The sequence below is a fragment of the Herpailurus yagouaroundi genome, unplaced genomic scaffold (assembly GCF_014898765.1).
Source record: "Herpailurus yagouaroundi ecotype Mexico unplaced genomic scaffold, PumYag 203, whole genome shotgun sequence".
NCBI lineage: Eukaryota > Metazoa > Chordata > Mammalia > Carnivora > Felidae > Herpailurus > Herpailurus yagouaroundi.
Window position 1 is genome coordinate 29,363,690 of NW_024412434.1, and position 15,109 is coordinate 29,378,798.

Genomic DNA, 15,109 nt, shown 5'->3' on the forward strand with positions numbered 1-15,109 from the left:
TTTGGCGGTCTCGCTAGGATTCGCCTGTGCGTGGTTTTGCGTGGGGATTTGCTGAACTGCTTGGATGTGTGAGTTAATCGTGTATATCAAATTGGGAGTTTTATAATTGTCCTCTTCAGACGTTTCGTCCCATTTCCTCTTTCTCTCCTTCTGGGACACCCAGTTCCGTGCATGTTGGATGCTTGGTATTACTTCAACAGGTCACTGAGACTCTTTGCTTTTTTTTTTTTTTTTTTAAACTTTTGTTCTCTCCATGCTTCATATTGGATAATGCCTATTGATTTGTCTTCAAGTTCACAGGCTCCCTTTTTTGTTATTTCCAAAAGCCTATGAATCCCAGTCAGTGAGTTTTAACTTTGTTTTCTGGTACTGTACTTTCTATATGTAGAATTTCTAGTTTTTTAAGTATAGTTTTTTTTTTTTTATGAGATTCTGTTTACTCGTTTTGATCCTACTGGATACATTTATACTAATCTTCTTTTAAGTTTCTTTTGAGAGAGAGAGAGAACGAGAACAAGTGGAGGAGGGGCAGAGAATGAACCCAAGCAGGCTGCACTGTCAGCACAGAGCCCAGTGAGGGGCTCAGTTTCACAAACCGTGAGATTGTGATCTGAGCTGAAATCCAGAGTTGGACGTGTAACCGACCGAGCCACCCAGGCAGGCGCCCCTGTGCTAATAATGTGTTCTTGAATGTCTGTTTGAATGAGGATGTTTGTCCTTGAATGTATACATAATAGTGGCCTTTTACCCCTGCATATGTTAACATCGGTAGGTAATCTGGGCATCTGTATCGATTGCTTTTCCCGAAATTTTTACTTTGGGTCACAGTTTGTCTCTTCACATGTCTGGTGATAGTGGATTGCAGACTAGACACATTGATTGGCACGTTTTAGAGATGCTGGATTCTTTCTCTGAAGAGTGTCGATTTTTGCTCAAGTGGGTAAATTATTGGCCAGGCACCTTGAACTTTTGAGGCTTGAGTTGACACTTGGTTGGATGGGGAGGGCGTGGTGTGTGTGTGTGTGTGTCTTTGGCTTAATCTTTAGTCCTGCCGTGATGAGGTGTGATCCTCCTGGGGTTTCCAGTGGAAAGCTCAAGATGTGCATAGACCAAGCTTTCTAATGTGGCAGTTTCAGACTTCAAACCCATTTGTCCTTAAGGCCCTCAGCTATAATCTCGGCTCCCCTCTTTCCACCTTCTGGCTGTTGCTTTCGCTGGATTTCTTGGAATCTCTCAGGTACAAGCGCTTCCAGAGTTAGTTAACGATTTGAAGAGATTTTATAGATCTGGTGGCTGCCCTTTTGTGGATTTCCTCTCACAATTTTCATCTCCTTTGACAGCCCCAGATTCCGTCCTGTGGCACCTTGAATCAGTAAGACTGCTGGCTTTCTGCTTCATTCTAGCCGCGCTGTTACAGGGATGGGGAGAAAGGGGGTCTTTCGGGGGGAGAGCCATAGGAACCACAAAGGATCTTGCTGGTTCCTTCAAGTCTCTTCTCCAGTGTCCGTCTGCTTTTTTAGTCACTCTCCAGGGCCTCCTGATTGGTTTTGTTTTTTTTTTAATTCAGTTTTATTTATATGCTGGAGGATTAGCATAAGCACTTCAAAAGGACTTGGCATTCAGGACTGAATGTGAGACTTCATGGTAAATTGTTGCTTTAATGACTTTTAAACTAATACCTTCTAGAAGGAAATTGAGCAGATATACGTTGCCTGTGTAACTCACAAAGATCTAAGAAAGGAGACTTTAGTCATGGACACAATTATAAATTATAATTTCAAACATCTTTTTAGGCTAAGTGCTATTTATGGTGGTACCTACATGCTCAACAAGCCAATTGAGGAAATCATTGTGCAAAATGGAAAAGTGATTGGTGTGAAATCTGAAGGAGAGGTAAGAGCTTTTACAATTTAAAAAATACCATGTTTTTTTGAAGGAGATGTTATTTAACATAATGTAGAATGGACATTGATGCTAGATTCCAGACTACATGTGGTTTCTTTATGGCAGGTTGTCATTTGTAATGACTAAGGACTAGTTAAAGATGTTGTGCTTAAAAAGTATTATTTCCTCTTGGGTTGATTAGCGCTTCAGATGGAAATAGACATTATGGATGAAGTCTAAGTGGTAAGTAGTCTGTATTTATGTAGTGTAGGTTGGTGCCTGTCTCCTGAGTGTTCCTTTAGATTTGGCTTTATTTGTACCGCTTATAATTTATTGGTTGAGTTTGGACTTGGTGGATACTGAGGACTTTATTATTTGGGTGTTGGCTAGGTGGAGTTTCGCGCAGTGTTTCTCAAATTTGAACTGCACACAAACCTGAGTTACTCCTCGTAACGTGCACATCCTGATGCGGTGGGCCTGCGGTTTCTTACAGGTTCTCAGGGCATGCTGATGCCATGGGTCTGCCAGCCAGATCATTTGTATTTTGTGAAATGGCAGCCCTCACAAGGAGTGAGAACTGCTCCAAAGCTGGGGATAGAGACCTACTTTGGTATTCTTGATGGTCTTCCGTGGGTTAGGACCACGTGATTGACACCCGTCGGGTGGCCATCGGAACGAAGCGTTCCTATTGTAGACCTTCGGTAACTGTCTTGTGCTTTCAGCACGGGAGGTTCTGGGAAATAATCTGCTATCTCAGAGTCTTTGTTAGCATGGAGTTTCATGTCCTCGTTTCTCAGGGCTGCTCCCTCTCAGGAAATTACGGAACATGTACTTCTTACTGGGGACAGTCCCCTGTGATGACAGCCTTCGGTACAGTATTCCGTTTAACCCAACAACCACCCTTTGAGGTTGGCTACAGCCAGGATCTGAAACCTGTCTGTGCAGTTCTAAAACCTGTACTTCTAAAGGCTGTGCACCAGGTTGCCGAATACTTGAACAGGACTTCAGATTCACGGATCTGTTCCAGGAGACTCTGGTGGGATTGTTGGCAAAACTAGTTTTAAGTTGTCCGTAGTTACGGTTAACCTTATGAGGGCCACAGATTCTACTCCAGGGACAGGGGCGTCAACCTTCTATCAGAAACATTGTGGACACCAAATATTTACTTACACGTTTTGTGACAGGTTGCTCGCTGTAAGCAGCTCATCTGTGATCCCAGCTACGTCCAAGACCGAGTAGAAAAAGTGGGCCAGGTGCTCAGAGTAATCTGCATCCTCAGCCACCCCATCAAGAACACCAACGATGCCAACTCCTGCCAGATCATCATTCCCCAGAACCAAGTCAATCGGAAGTCGGGTGAGCTTTGAGGATCCGGCAGATGTTTGTAGGATTTTGTTAAATATAATTCGCTTCATGTTTTGTCCCAAATTCCTAATTTTATTTGCTCTGTTATAGTGAAGAAACTTTAAGTTACATATGAGAAACAAGGTGTGAGGGATCCTCACACTGGAAGGTGCACACGAGTCCCAGAGCCCTGCCTTAGACCTGTGCGCTTGTCTAGAATGAGGGATCGAGGCTGGACTAGAGGAATGTGGTGTCCGTGATTATGTGCCTCTGGAGGTTTCTGTCGTTAGCTGACATTATTTGTCAGCCTAATACTCTGAGGAAGATCAGGACTCACTTCTGAAATTGTTAATTCCTAAGCTGTTGTGCTAAGCAGCTGTTTCCACCCCCTACCTTTTTCCATCTTCCTTGCGGGTAGAAGCCCTAAGGCTTATATTTATCGAGTCTTCAACTTAAAAGGAGTTAGGAGCTTTTGAACACACTATTAAGACCTGTGTTTGTTTTTCCACGGGAGCAACCAGAATCACAGGTCATGACTGGAACAGAGGGATGTTCACAGGCCCCAAGCAGATCGCAGGGTCTGTGAAAGTCTCAAAAGAGCAAAGGGAGCTCAGTCATGATTTTGTACATTGGAAAATGAGTAGCTACTGAGTGGGACACAGGAAGAATTATAGGAGTTTATTTTTTAATGTTTATTTTTGAGAGAGAGACACAGACACAGAATCCAAAGCAGCCTCCAGGCTCCGAGCGGTCAGCACAGAGCCTGACACGGGGCTGGAACTCAAGAGTTACGCGATCATGACCTGAGCCCGTCGGACACTTAACTGACGGAGCCACCATGCGCCCTTAATTACAGAGTTTGTTATGCCAACCGAAGAATAGCTTATGCTGATTTGCGGTTTTGTTATCCTAATAAATAAATGAAAAACCGGTACTTAATAAACCTTTCTAAATGCAAGGCGTGGAGAGGAAGATGACCCCAGAGCAGTCAGTTTGCTTTGTGAGGCTCTGTAGGTAGCCGTAGCAGAGCCGGGAAAAGAAACCTCCTGAGCCTGGCGGTTGACGGCTCCGCGTGTCCTTACTGTCCAGTGGGCTAGAAGTCGCTGGATACTTGCAGACTTTTGTGTATGACCCGGTTTGCCTAGAAGATCTGGTCAGTCCCAAGCAATTTTAACGCACACCTCGAGGAGATACACGGGGGACGCCGGAGCACGCGCATACTCCCAAGGTTTATAAGCCCCGGCAGTGAGTGCCTTCCCTTGTTTCCAGATATCTATGTCTGCATGATCTCCTCCGCACACAACGTGGCCGCACAAGGCAAGTACATCGCCATAGTCAGTACGACTGTGGAGACCAAGGAACCGGAGAAAGAAATCAGACCGGCTCTGGAGCTTTTGGAACCAATTGAACAGAAGTAAGCGATGTGTTCATTTAGCTGAAATCCGAGATTGATACTTGCACGGAGCGTGGCGAGCCGGGTGAGAGCCGCCAGTGGCTGTGGCGTGGGCCTTGTGCCTGCGGGTCTCGTCCTTTGGGTTTTGAATTTCAGGCAGAGCTGGGAGTGTGGGCTTGGGGTCCGCTCACCTGCTGACTCCGTTCTCTCTTTCCCTCCAGATTTGTTAGCATCAGCGACCTTCTTGTACCAAAAGATTTGGGAACAGAAAGCCAGGTGAGTGTGGCGCTCTGAAGAGAGTATCAACACACAGGCTTTATTAGGAGACACTCCTGTAGCGTCTCAGGTCTTTGTGATTTTCGTTTGTAGATCTTTATTTCCCGCGCATACGATGCTACAACTCACTTTGAGACAACTTGTGACGACATTAAAGACATCTATAAGAGGATGACCGGATCCGAGTTTGACTTCGAGGAAATGAAGCGCAAGAAGAATGACATCTACGGGGAAGACTAACGGCAGTGCAATTATCATCTCATTAGGACAGACTTACCTTTGGCAAATGACGCGTATCGTATGAAATCAATATTGTAAGGCCTGCTTTTGTAATCAAAACGGAGATTGCAGAGCACTGTACCAGTAAATATTCCTCCCCTTTCTAATATCATGTATTAACTCGTTTTCCTGGAGTGGCTATTCAGAATTGGCGGGTGACCACATTCTGTTCGGTTTAACCAGTACTGGCTTTTTTTTCCCCTAGTGCAGCATCAGTTTTAAAAATCCCTCGTGATACTGATACAGAGCACTTGATACAGGATTTGTATCTTTTAATCAGCGCAGCCTTCGCAGGCGCGCTGCTGCCGCCCGAGAGCCGGATCGGTGGGTGGTGTGCCGTCTATCCTCTTGACATGGAGGAGATTCGAGATGGAATGTTCCATAATTCGGGACGGCATCCCTGCGTTCTCCCTACACCTTCACATCTCCTATCAAGTATTACGACAGCGCCCATGGAACACGGCCCCAAGTTGGGGTTCTGTGGGCCTGAAATTCTAACACAACTCCGGACCGTGAGAGTCATCTTGGAGGAGGCCTGTGTGCGGTGTTTTAACAAGATTGAGAAGAGCAGAGGGGAAAGAAAGACCCCTATCGTGAAGCAGGTAAACGTAGAAGCTTCTTTTGTACCCCAGGTGTGGCTTCTTCGACGGACCAAAAGCTGCGACGCAGTATTGATTTGACAGAGCCTCCGCTTCAGTGGTGTCTTGTCTCAGAATGGCTCCAGGTGATTTCTGTACTGCAAATAAAGCCAAACTCTGGAAACCAGTTCTTTCTCGATTGGTCTGTCTGTGTCCCGACATTAAGAGCTAGTGAGGCTCGCCCCGGGTGCGCCCCAGCTGCTCACTCCCCTCGGCGTGGCTGCAGCAGATGGGGCCACGTGCAGATTTCGATGGCTAAACATACACCCGTCCTCTGGCTTCACTGTGAGTAGACCCCAAGTTGTGTTCTCGCCACATCCTCCTGAGGCACAGAATGGCCCCAGTCGAGAACCCCACCGCTTGGCCTACATGGTAAGATCATCTAAAATCCCAGCGAGCCTTTCCTTGCCCGCTGGGCTAGAAGCACAGAGAAGAACTGTATTTCCACATTCCTCACTCGACAGCCACGGAGCGCCTGTAATACTTAGGTGCCAGGCCAGTGGGTACGAGGATGAAAGAGGCAGTCTGGAAGGTCAGCAGGGCCGGGACTGACCCTGGGACTCGGTTAAGGGGAAAAGCAGTTTTAGAAAAGGGTTGTGGGAAGACTTTCCGGCAAGAGGGGGGGGGGCTGGACGTTTGAAGGAGGAGATGAGAGGACAGCAGGCTCAGCTCACAGCAGGGGCTCAAGTGGACCGAGGAGGGTTACAGCCCCCTTCCTGGATTCTTCCCTGAGTGGGGGTGTTTCTAAGCGAGAAACTGCGTCAGACGCCCACCTTCCGACTCGGCGGGAGGGGCAGAGGTCCCGTCCTGGAGTTCTGTGAGCCTCCTCTCGGGTCAGGGCTGTGGGGGCTGCACCGGCAGATGGAGGTCCTGTGGTAGGAGTGGAAGCGAAGTCCTGCCTGTTAAATGGGCTACGAGCTGCCAGAAGGTTCTCCACGGAAGGAATCGCAGAAACAGCTGAATGATTTTCAGTTGTCTTTATTAAAAAATGAAACAAATTGGTTAAAAAAACCTCTGTTCCAAATAGATACTGTGTATCTCTACAAACTTTTTTGCTTGGTTTTGAGTTTAAAGATTACCCTAGAAATTATTTCTAATACCATAAATAAATGATTTTCTTCCTCCGAGGGTTGACTTTGTAACGCGCTGTTTACAAAATCTAAGTGAAAAATGACAGTTCATAAATTTGTACCATTTAACTTCCTGTAGTGTTGCTAGAGTAACAGCAAATAAAACCAAGATTACAGCTTTTACAAGGGTGGCAAAACCTTTCAAACAGGCTGTAACATGCACTACATACGCCTTTTCGACACTGACATGCAAAAACAAAGCTATTGGTTAAAATAGACTTTTTTTTGCTACACCTAAGTAAACGTGTTTATAAAACTCTTTTTAACGTTGAGCTTAATAGCTGTGAAGGCGCCCCGTAAAAATGAAATAATTTAAAACGCTATTTAATAGTATAACCCGAAACTGGTAGACAGCTGCTGTCCCACTGTGAGTGAAGTCCCAAGATCTTAGAGCAGAGTGTGAAGAAACGAAGAACACTCCTATGTCGCAGAACATTGATTGTTCAGATAAGAGAAGGCTGTTCCGTGTATCTAAAAAGTTTCCAAAGTAAACGGAAAATACTAATTTGTTGGTGGCACCACTGGTGTTCTAGGCAAGCTGCAGTGGAGTCCCCTGCAGAAACACAAAATTGGTCATTCCGTCTTTATAAACAGAATAAGAAATGTTTTGTAAATAGGATGCTGTCTAAGAGGGACGTTATCTTCCGTCCTGGGAACGAGATGAACCGCAAGTGAAAATGTGTTCAGTCATTCAGATGAAACGGGGGACCCTGAAGTAGATGATCCTTCAAAAATTCTGACTTTAATGCCAAACCAACAGCAATCCCACCCCTAACACAGATTTAAAATTTACAGCACGATGTATACTAAAGAGCGGAGTTTTCAAACAACCGGTTTCCTCACAGACAGAATGTCCGCATCAGTCCTGTCCTGCTCACGAGGGAGAGTTCTGGAAAGTGTTCTTACCAATAGCTACTCTTAAACGGAGCTGCTATTTTTTGTATATTTTCAATAAAGTTATTTACATCTGTAACAAGGATGCCACTGTTTTCAAAGACTTCTCTGGAGATGGTAGGCTTTTCTGTAAAAAGAAAAAAAATACCTCTTTGGTGAAAAAGTCATTGATGTATAGTTTTCAGGCATCAGAACCCCGTTTATTTAAAAAGCAAAACTTTTATGGAACGACTTGGTCCATGGGGAATGGGCCCAGGGAGGAAGGGGTATGAAGCTTTGGGAGCGGCCGGGGTGGGGGTGCCGAGCTCCGCTGATACAGGAGGACCGTGGCCCTACCTTCCGTAGTTCTAACGGCTCGGCGAACGTTCACCTAAAACTTGAGGTGCCCGCAGGCCACGGCTAGTAGACAAGCGGACCGGAGGGCCGCCAGACAGAGCCCACGGCGCCCCTCGGCCCGGCCTCCCGTGCGTTTAGGAGCACATACCAGGCAGGAAGGGGGGGTCCCGGCTGCCCCGTACAGTCCGTGTGCGCCCTGATCCCGCACGGCATCCGATGACCACACCCGGACCCTTCCGGGGCTGGCAGAACGGACACGGGGAGTTTACCTGTCAGGAAGACCGCGAACCTGGCGTGGACGTGCTGAACTTGCAGGCTGAGCAGACATTTCAAACGTTCTGCTTTTGTTGGCGATCGAGAGTCACAATGGTGGTAATGAAGCAGTTCGATGAGATTCGCACTCTGATAGGATCTCAGTATTAAGTTCTTCTTACGTGCTATCGAATCCACTCTGCAACGTACACAGAAACGTTAACCAAATGTGGATTCCCTGGCAACTTGCAGGAGGCTACTTTTTACCGTATCTGGATTTTCAGCTGTCTCGTTCCTTCACTACTTGCCTTCGCTATACTTTGACCTCTTACGTCAAAACACTCAAACCTCCGGGGATGCTCTTTGCCTTTTCTGTTCTTTTCCACCGGGCCCCTGGCTTCCTGGACGTCACCGTCCCGTCAGGTTCCCTCACGACCCGATAGGCTGGCTCTTTCCTCCCGTTAGCGTTCCGGGTGTCCGGGAAGCACGGGCCTCGCTCTGAGCAGGAGGGACGTCCACGCGCTCAGTTACTGCCACTTCCCAACGACGCTGCTTGGCGGGCCCTTTAGTCATTCCTAGCGGGCCCGGCGGCGCTTTGTCACAGCAGCGCTTCCAAAGCCGCTCTTCAGGCCCCGCACTGCTTGCCAAACACTGACGTCCTTACACTGAGGTAGCAGCGGGAATTTTCTTAATTTCTCACCTCTCTTAAAATCTTGTAACTACCTATCTTTTCTTCCTCTTTTAGTGGAAGGTGTCTGGCTGTGAAACGTCCCTGTGTCTGCTCTCCCGCCCTGTAGCAGGGATGAACCCGATGCCCCGCTGGGCACCGCACGGCGCACTTCCGTGACACCAGCTTTTGTGTGTACGCTCCTGTAGAAGTCGGTCACGTTCGCCTAGAGATGGATGGGAAGCTGCTTTTGTAGTTTCTGATAATCACGTGGCTATAAATGTTCTTTGGGGAAACTGCGTTTTTTTTTTTTTTTTTCAACGTTTATTTATTTTTGGGACAGAGAAAGACAGAGCATGAACGGGGGAGGGGCAGAGAGAGAGGGAGACACAGAATCGGAAACAGGCTCCAGGCTCTGAGCCATCAGCCCAGAGCCTGACGCGGGGCTCGAACCCACGGACCGCGAGATCGTGACCTGGCTGAAGTCGGACGCTTAACTGACTGCGCCACCCAGGCGCCCCGAAACTGCAGTTTTTAACGCCTAGGTTTTTTGGGTTTTAGATTAAGATGAGTTCCTCTGAAGGCCACAGGACGTGGGGAGTTTTCTGACGAGTTCCCACTGCGCCTGCTCCATGTGAGGCGGGTGCCCTCTGAAGAGGACAGCGCCAGCAGCAAGGGGTCCGTTTACCCCAAAGTCCCATGAACGGGAAATAAGCTTATTCGTGCCAGCTGACCAGGGGTGAGGTGGTAACCTCGGAACTCCTTCTCGCACTTGAATCTTTCCTCTGAAGTGCCCGCTCACCACCTCCTCGGGATCTCCTGGCCACGGCCTCTGCGCTCACCAGGTCCTTGGAGCCCTGCACCCTTTCCATGATATCGTGGGCTCGGGTCCGCTTGCACCCCCTGGCTCATTTGCCCTCCTGCACTTGTTCCTAGGTACGAGCCTCTCCCGGAACCCTGCTCGGGGCCGCCTGCGTCCCTTTCAAGATCTCCGGCGTGTGTGGTTTTGCGCCTACGTTTGTCCTCCTCGGGAGGGCGTGGTGCGGGGAGACGTGGTCATCTTAGAGATGGACATTCCGGGCTCGAAGCCCAGCTTCACAACTTCTTGTCTGAACTGGATCAGCTCTGTCTAAGCCCTGTGCTTCCACTATGCCACTGAAGCAGGTCCTCGCCGTAAGCAGCCTCGGAAGCTGGTCCGGGACGCCGCCAAAAATGCCCGTCAGCGCCCCCGCAGGTCCTCGACCGGGGGCTTGTGGGGCCTCCCCCCAGCTCCCCGCGCCAGACCCCGTTGGCTCCTGCCTCCCTGAGCGCGGAGGCTCCGCAGGCCCCAGGGCTCAGCAGCTGTACATCTGAAACAAGACCTGTTTCTGGTCTTGTCTGGGGTAAAATTTACCTGAGGATACGTCCTGCTCTCCATTTTTTCCATCCTCGTGACCGTGGAAACAACACACGAATCAACACCGGACAAAGCACCGTGGCGGCAAGCCCACGGCTCGCTCTCCGTCCCCTCCGTTCACGGTGGCGGAACCTGAACTTCGCTACCCACACCTTCCGGACTCGCGCACCTGACCCCCTGCCGGCCGAGCGCACACACACAGCGTGGGCCCCAAACTCCGGGCGGTGGCCCCGACCCCGCTGCCTACCCCAAAAGCCCGGCCGCAGAAACCAAATCTCAACCCCCAGCGGAGCTGAAGGTGGCGCCTGGACGTGCAGGTGGCCGCCCCCGCCCCCCACCCCCGCGCGCAGACCTCACCTGACGTCTTCCTTCAGCTGCTTATTCTCCCTGTGGTGAAGCAGCCACTTCCATCTCCCGTTTCCGTTCAGCTTCTCCAGGGTTTTGACCACGTCCTTCAGCTGAACTACACAGCGGAACACAAGAGGCCTTGTCGGCTCCCGGCTCGTGCGGTCGGAGCCCGGCGACGGTTCCCGGTGGGAACCGAGGTCCCGGGCCTCAGCGCACACGCCTCCCCCGCACGGCTAGGACACGGCGACCTGCGGTCCCCTCGGCCGTGGCGGGAGCGCCTGGACCGCCACGCGGACGCGGCACGGACACACGGAACAAGCGGGAGCGCCCGCTGCGCCAGAGGAAGACAGGTGCCGGGGCGGAAGTCACGCCTGTGGAGGTCACCCCCTCCCGCCTTCTGGCCCACGAAGGGCACCTACGGCAAGTTCTCTGGGCCGTCAGCTTGGGCAGGTTCAGACGAGACCTCAAAGCCGGCTGCCGCCCTCACCTCCCTCCACGTCCGGCCCGTGCCCAGAGGGAAGGGAATTGTGAGTGTTCGGCACATGCTCAAGAAGGCTTTTGGGAGCCATTTGTTGACTTCCAGAACATCAACAACACGGCAGGGGTGACGGCAACGGGAGCGGGGGGGAGGGGGGGGGGTGCGGACGGGGCCAGTGTAGGGACAGTTACGGCAAGAGTCCACAGTGAAGTGAACGGCTCCGCGGCAGCACTGACAGGAAGGGACCGAGAAGCGGGGCTGGCGGTCCCATCACCAGTCAGCACCAGGAGGCGGAGAGCACGCGGCTGGGGAGGAGGATGCCAGCGATCCCCAGGGAGGTGCGAGTGCTCAGCACGCGGCATAAACTCAGGCCTCTGAAGGTGGCGACTGAGACTGAGTTGTTACTTTCTTTTGGATGAAATCATACTCGGGTCACTGGGTGAAGAGAAACCGATTTGACTGTCCTTTAAAGAAAGAAGAGAGGAAAATACAAGACCAACCTAATGTCAGAGTTTCCAGGATCTTGTCATCTGAGACCACAAAGCCTCCGGCGTGGAAGAGCTCCTGGTAGGTGCACTCGGGGACGTCTTCAGGGCCGTCCACGCCAGCGAACACGACACCGGGGAAGTGCTTCAGCCTCAGCAAACAGGGAATCTAGCAAACACAGACGCATCCCGGGAAAGAGGCCCGTCAGGTCGCTTTCGGCACTTTTATCCCAGGGTTTCGAGGTTCGGGGACAGCTGGAAAGAACTTCGCCTGGACGACCGACCGGGAATCCTGCAAAGCCCTGTCCAACAGTAGGAGCGCCCCTCACAAGCAGTCCTGACTCCGTTCACCATCCACGCCGCACACTCGCTCCGGCCCGTCCCCTTCTAACTCCAAAGGCCGGGGACGGTGACGGAGGGAAGGCGCAGCGGAGGTCTGGACACCCGTCCGGTAGCGAAGCAGGCGACAGGCTCGCACCGTCGCTGCTCTCTCTCCGGCTCCCCGGGCCTCCTGCCCGGCAGGGCTCGATTCCCACCCCCAAGCGCAGTTCTTGGGACGGGCAATTACTCTGATGCAAATAACGGGTAAATATCATAGCAAAGAGGTAAGAACACTTTCACAGGTCCTTCCGGAGGGAGATTTGCTGCTGCCAGGCACTGAGAGACGCAGGTTCGTATCTCAGCTGAGAAAGTGGCCCGATGCCTCCCTTTCCGTGGTTCTGCCCCAGTTACTATGAAAGTCTCAACTCAGACGCGACGCGCCAGAAACGCCTCGGTGAGTAAACGGTCCGAGGGTGCAGCCTCGGCCCCCGTCGGCTTCCCACTTGGATGCAGCGGGAAAGTTCACTTCTGCCCTGAGAAGCGACGATGGGTCTGGTCATTTGGAAGACAACATAAGATGCCCAGAACACACACTCTGTAAGAAAAGATCACCACACGTACTTGATGCAGATGCGATGCCACGTCTTCGTTTCTGATGACGACCACCAGTGTATCGTTCTCTCTGGGAAAAGCTTGACAGAAATGCTGCGGTTCCATTTCTGTATGGCCTCCTTTCCTCAGAAGGGCCTGAAAGATTTACAAGGAACCGTTACAATAAAAAAGGGTATCTGCACAGAATTACTTCTACAGTTCACTGAACATCAGAAAGCACATCCTATTTACTAACCTGCATCCCAACAAGGCAACAGAAACGGCAGTTTGTCTTCTAAAGGAGCTTCTGCGTCTAAAACGTGGCTCGTGGGTGTCACTAACTGGACTCAAAAGTTTCTTGTGTTGTTTAAAATTTTTTTTGGTGATGGCGGGAGAGGGAGGGAGAGAATCTTAAGCAGGTTCTACATTCAGCATGCAGCCCGACGAGGGGCTCGATCCCACAACCTTGGGATCATGACCTGAGCCAGAATCAAGAAAGAGCTGCATGGTCCACAGACTGAGCCACCCAGGCGCCCCACAAACCCATTTCAGAGGCAAAGCACTTCATAGTAAACCTTTCGTGGTCCACAGTCTGATCAGCATCAGACTGATATACACGCCCAGGACTCTCACCCACCCTGAGGCGATTACCTGGTGGCACGCAGACGCTCACTCTAAAAATGCCACCTCCAGTCAAAACGTTTCCAGAACTTTGGGAAATAATACTCCCGACTTGTAAGCATCACCTGGACTGCCGTTCACGGCTGTGGAGGGAGCCCTGGGTGCGGCAGGTGTTGGTGAGCATGAGGGAGGGGGGTGGGGTAAGTGGGCTGAACCTCAGGTCACCAGGCCGCCGCCTTCCTGTCAGACACTACGGTCACAGGCCTAACGACAGGGTAAGTCCGTGTCATTAAAGGGAACTCCTTCACCCTGTTCTCCTTGTGATGCTGACCCGGCTTGACCCGGCTTCTGTCTGAAGGGTTCTAGAGGCTTCCACCGCACCCCAGGAACCTGGTGTCTGACCATCTCTGGTTCTGTCCTTTGTAAAAAATACAGTATCAACCAGCCCTGGACCATTTTGATTCTTCACTCAAAATGCACAGCGATGTATTTTGAAAGAAACTCCTGCAGATGAGACTTCTCTTCAGAGAGCCCACTAAAACATCTAAATATAAATCTTTAGCTCTTATTTTGCTAATAAACCACTTGAATGAATACATTTTCTGAGATGTTCAACATTTTCATCGCATCCTGTGGCGTTCTCAGCTACTCTGTCGCACACTCTGAATTTCAACAACAAAGGGCCTCCCAGATGTTCCTCATCTTACAAATAAACGGGGCCTGACACCCATCACTACTGAGTGCCCCAGGACTCTCCAGGACAGAAAAATCGTCTGGGGTAGTTTTCTCAGTTTTCAGAAACATTTTGCTCTGGATTATCTTTTTAAATTTTTAAAAATGTTTACTGATTTTTGAGAGAGAGAGAGAGAGAGAGAGAGAGAGAGAGCGAGCGAGCATGAGTGGGGGAGGGGCAGACAGAGAGGGAGACACAGAATCTGAAGCAGGCTCCAGGCTCCGAGCTGTCAGCACAGAACCCAACGTGGGGCTCACACTCATGAACCATGAGATCATGACTGGAGTCAAAGTTGGACACTTAACTAACTGAGCCACCCAGGCACCCCTTTCAAAAAATTTTTTTAAGTTTATTTAAAAAAAAAACTTAAAAAAAAAAGTTTATTTTTGAGAGAAAGGGGGTGGGGGAGGGGCAGAGAGAGAGGGAGGACAGAATCCGAAGCAGGCTCCAGGCTCCGAGCTGTCAGCACAGAGCCCGACGCGGGGCTCGAACCCACAAACCATGAGATCATGACCTGAGCTGAAGTCGGTCGCTTAACCGACTGAGCCACCTGGACACCCCAAGTTTATTTTGAGAGAGAATGAGAACCAGCAGGGGAGGGGCAGAGAGGGGGGGGAACAGGGGATCTGAAGCAGGCTCCGTGCGGGCAACGGAGAGCCTGCTGCAGGGCTTGAACCCACAAAGTGTGAGATCGTGACCTGAGCTGAGTCAGATGCTTAACCTACTGAGCCAGCCAGGCACCCCTAGAGTACCTTGGTAATACTTTATTCTCAAGTTTATTTTATAACGTGTCCACCTTCTCCCTGGAAGGTCAGTTTTGCCTTTGCACAAAATTTGTTCTTCTCTGTTGTAAACAGGGGTCACATGAAAAAATATCAGCAAACAAAACATTTACTGTTTAAACAAGCAGGAAGGTTTCCTTCCTTTTGCTGGAAGGAAACCGACCCTGGCTATGATTTCTCTCCTGTGTGAAAACCTGTGCTCTGTCAAGGGTGTGAATGGCACTGTTGCTCTTGAGATGATGGAAGCAAAAAGAAATCAGG

The 15,109-nt window shown here is 50.3% G+C and overlaps 2 protein-coding genes across 10 annotated transcripts in view; one reads left to right on the forward strand and one right to left on the reverse strand.

Moving 5' to 3' along the window:
• The window catches only part of GDI2 (GDP dissociation inhibitor 2), a 33,959-nt gene extending 28,018 nt beyond the window's left edge, over window positions 1-5,941 (forward strand). Inside the window, exons 7-11 of the mRNA XM_040451536.1 lie at window positions 1,794-1,893; window positions 3,069-3,240; window positions 4,498-4,642; window positions 4,843-4,897; window positions 4,991-5,941. Coding sequence (XP_040307470.1) covers window positions 1,794-1,893; window positions 3,069-3,240; window positions 4,498-4,642; window positions 4,843-4,897; window positions 4,991-5,137 — 619 coding nt within the window. The 3' untranslated portion in view covers window positions 5,138-5,941. The remainder of the gene's footprint in view (window positions 1-1,793; window positions 1,894-3,068; window positions 3,241-4,497; window positions 4,643-4,842; window positions 4,898-4,990) is intronic.
• Window positions 5,942-6,776: 835 nt separating this feature from the next.
• The window catches only part of TASOR2 (transcription activation suppressor family member 2), an 80,220-nt gene continuing 71,887 nt past the window's right edge, over window positions 6,777-15,109 (reverse strand). For 8 of the 9 annotated variants that reach the window (XM_040451530.1, XM_040451528.1, XM_040451529.1 and 5 more), the window contains 5 exons: window positions 12,743-12,868; window positions 11,816-11,969; window positions 10,847-10,952; window positions 8,444-8,625; window positions 6,777-7,965 (listed from right to left, as the gene is read on the reverse strand). In XM_040451530.1, coding sequence (XP_040307464.1) covers window positions 7,847-7,965; window positions 8,444-8,625; window positions 10,847-10,952; window positions 11,816-11,969; window positions 12,743-12,868 — 687 coding nt within the window. In that variant the 3' untranslated portion in view covers window positions 6,777-7,846. The remainder of the gene's footprint in view (window positions 7,966-8,443; window positions 8,626-10,846; window positions 10,953-11,815; window positions 11,970-12,742; window positions 12,869-15,109) is intronic. The other variant, XM_040451532.1, reaches the window with a different exon arrangement.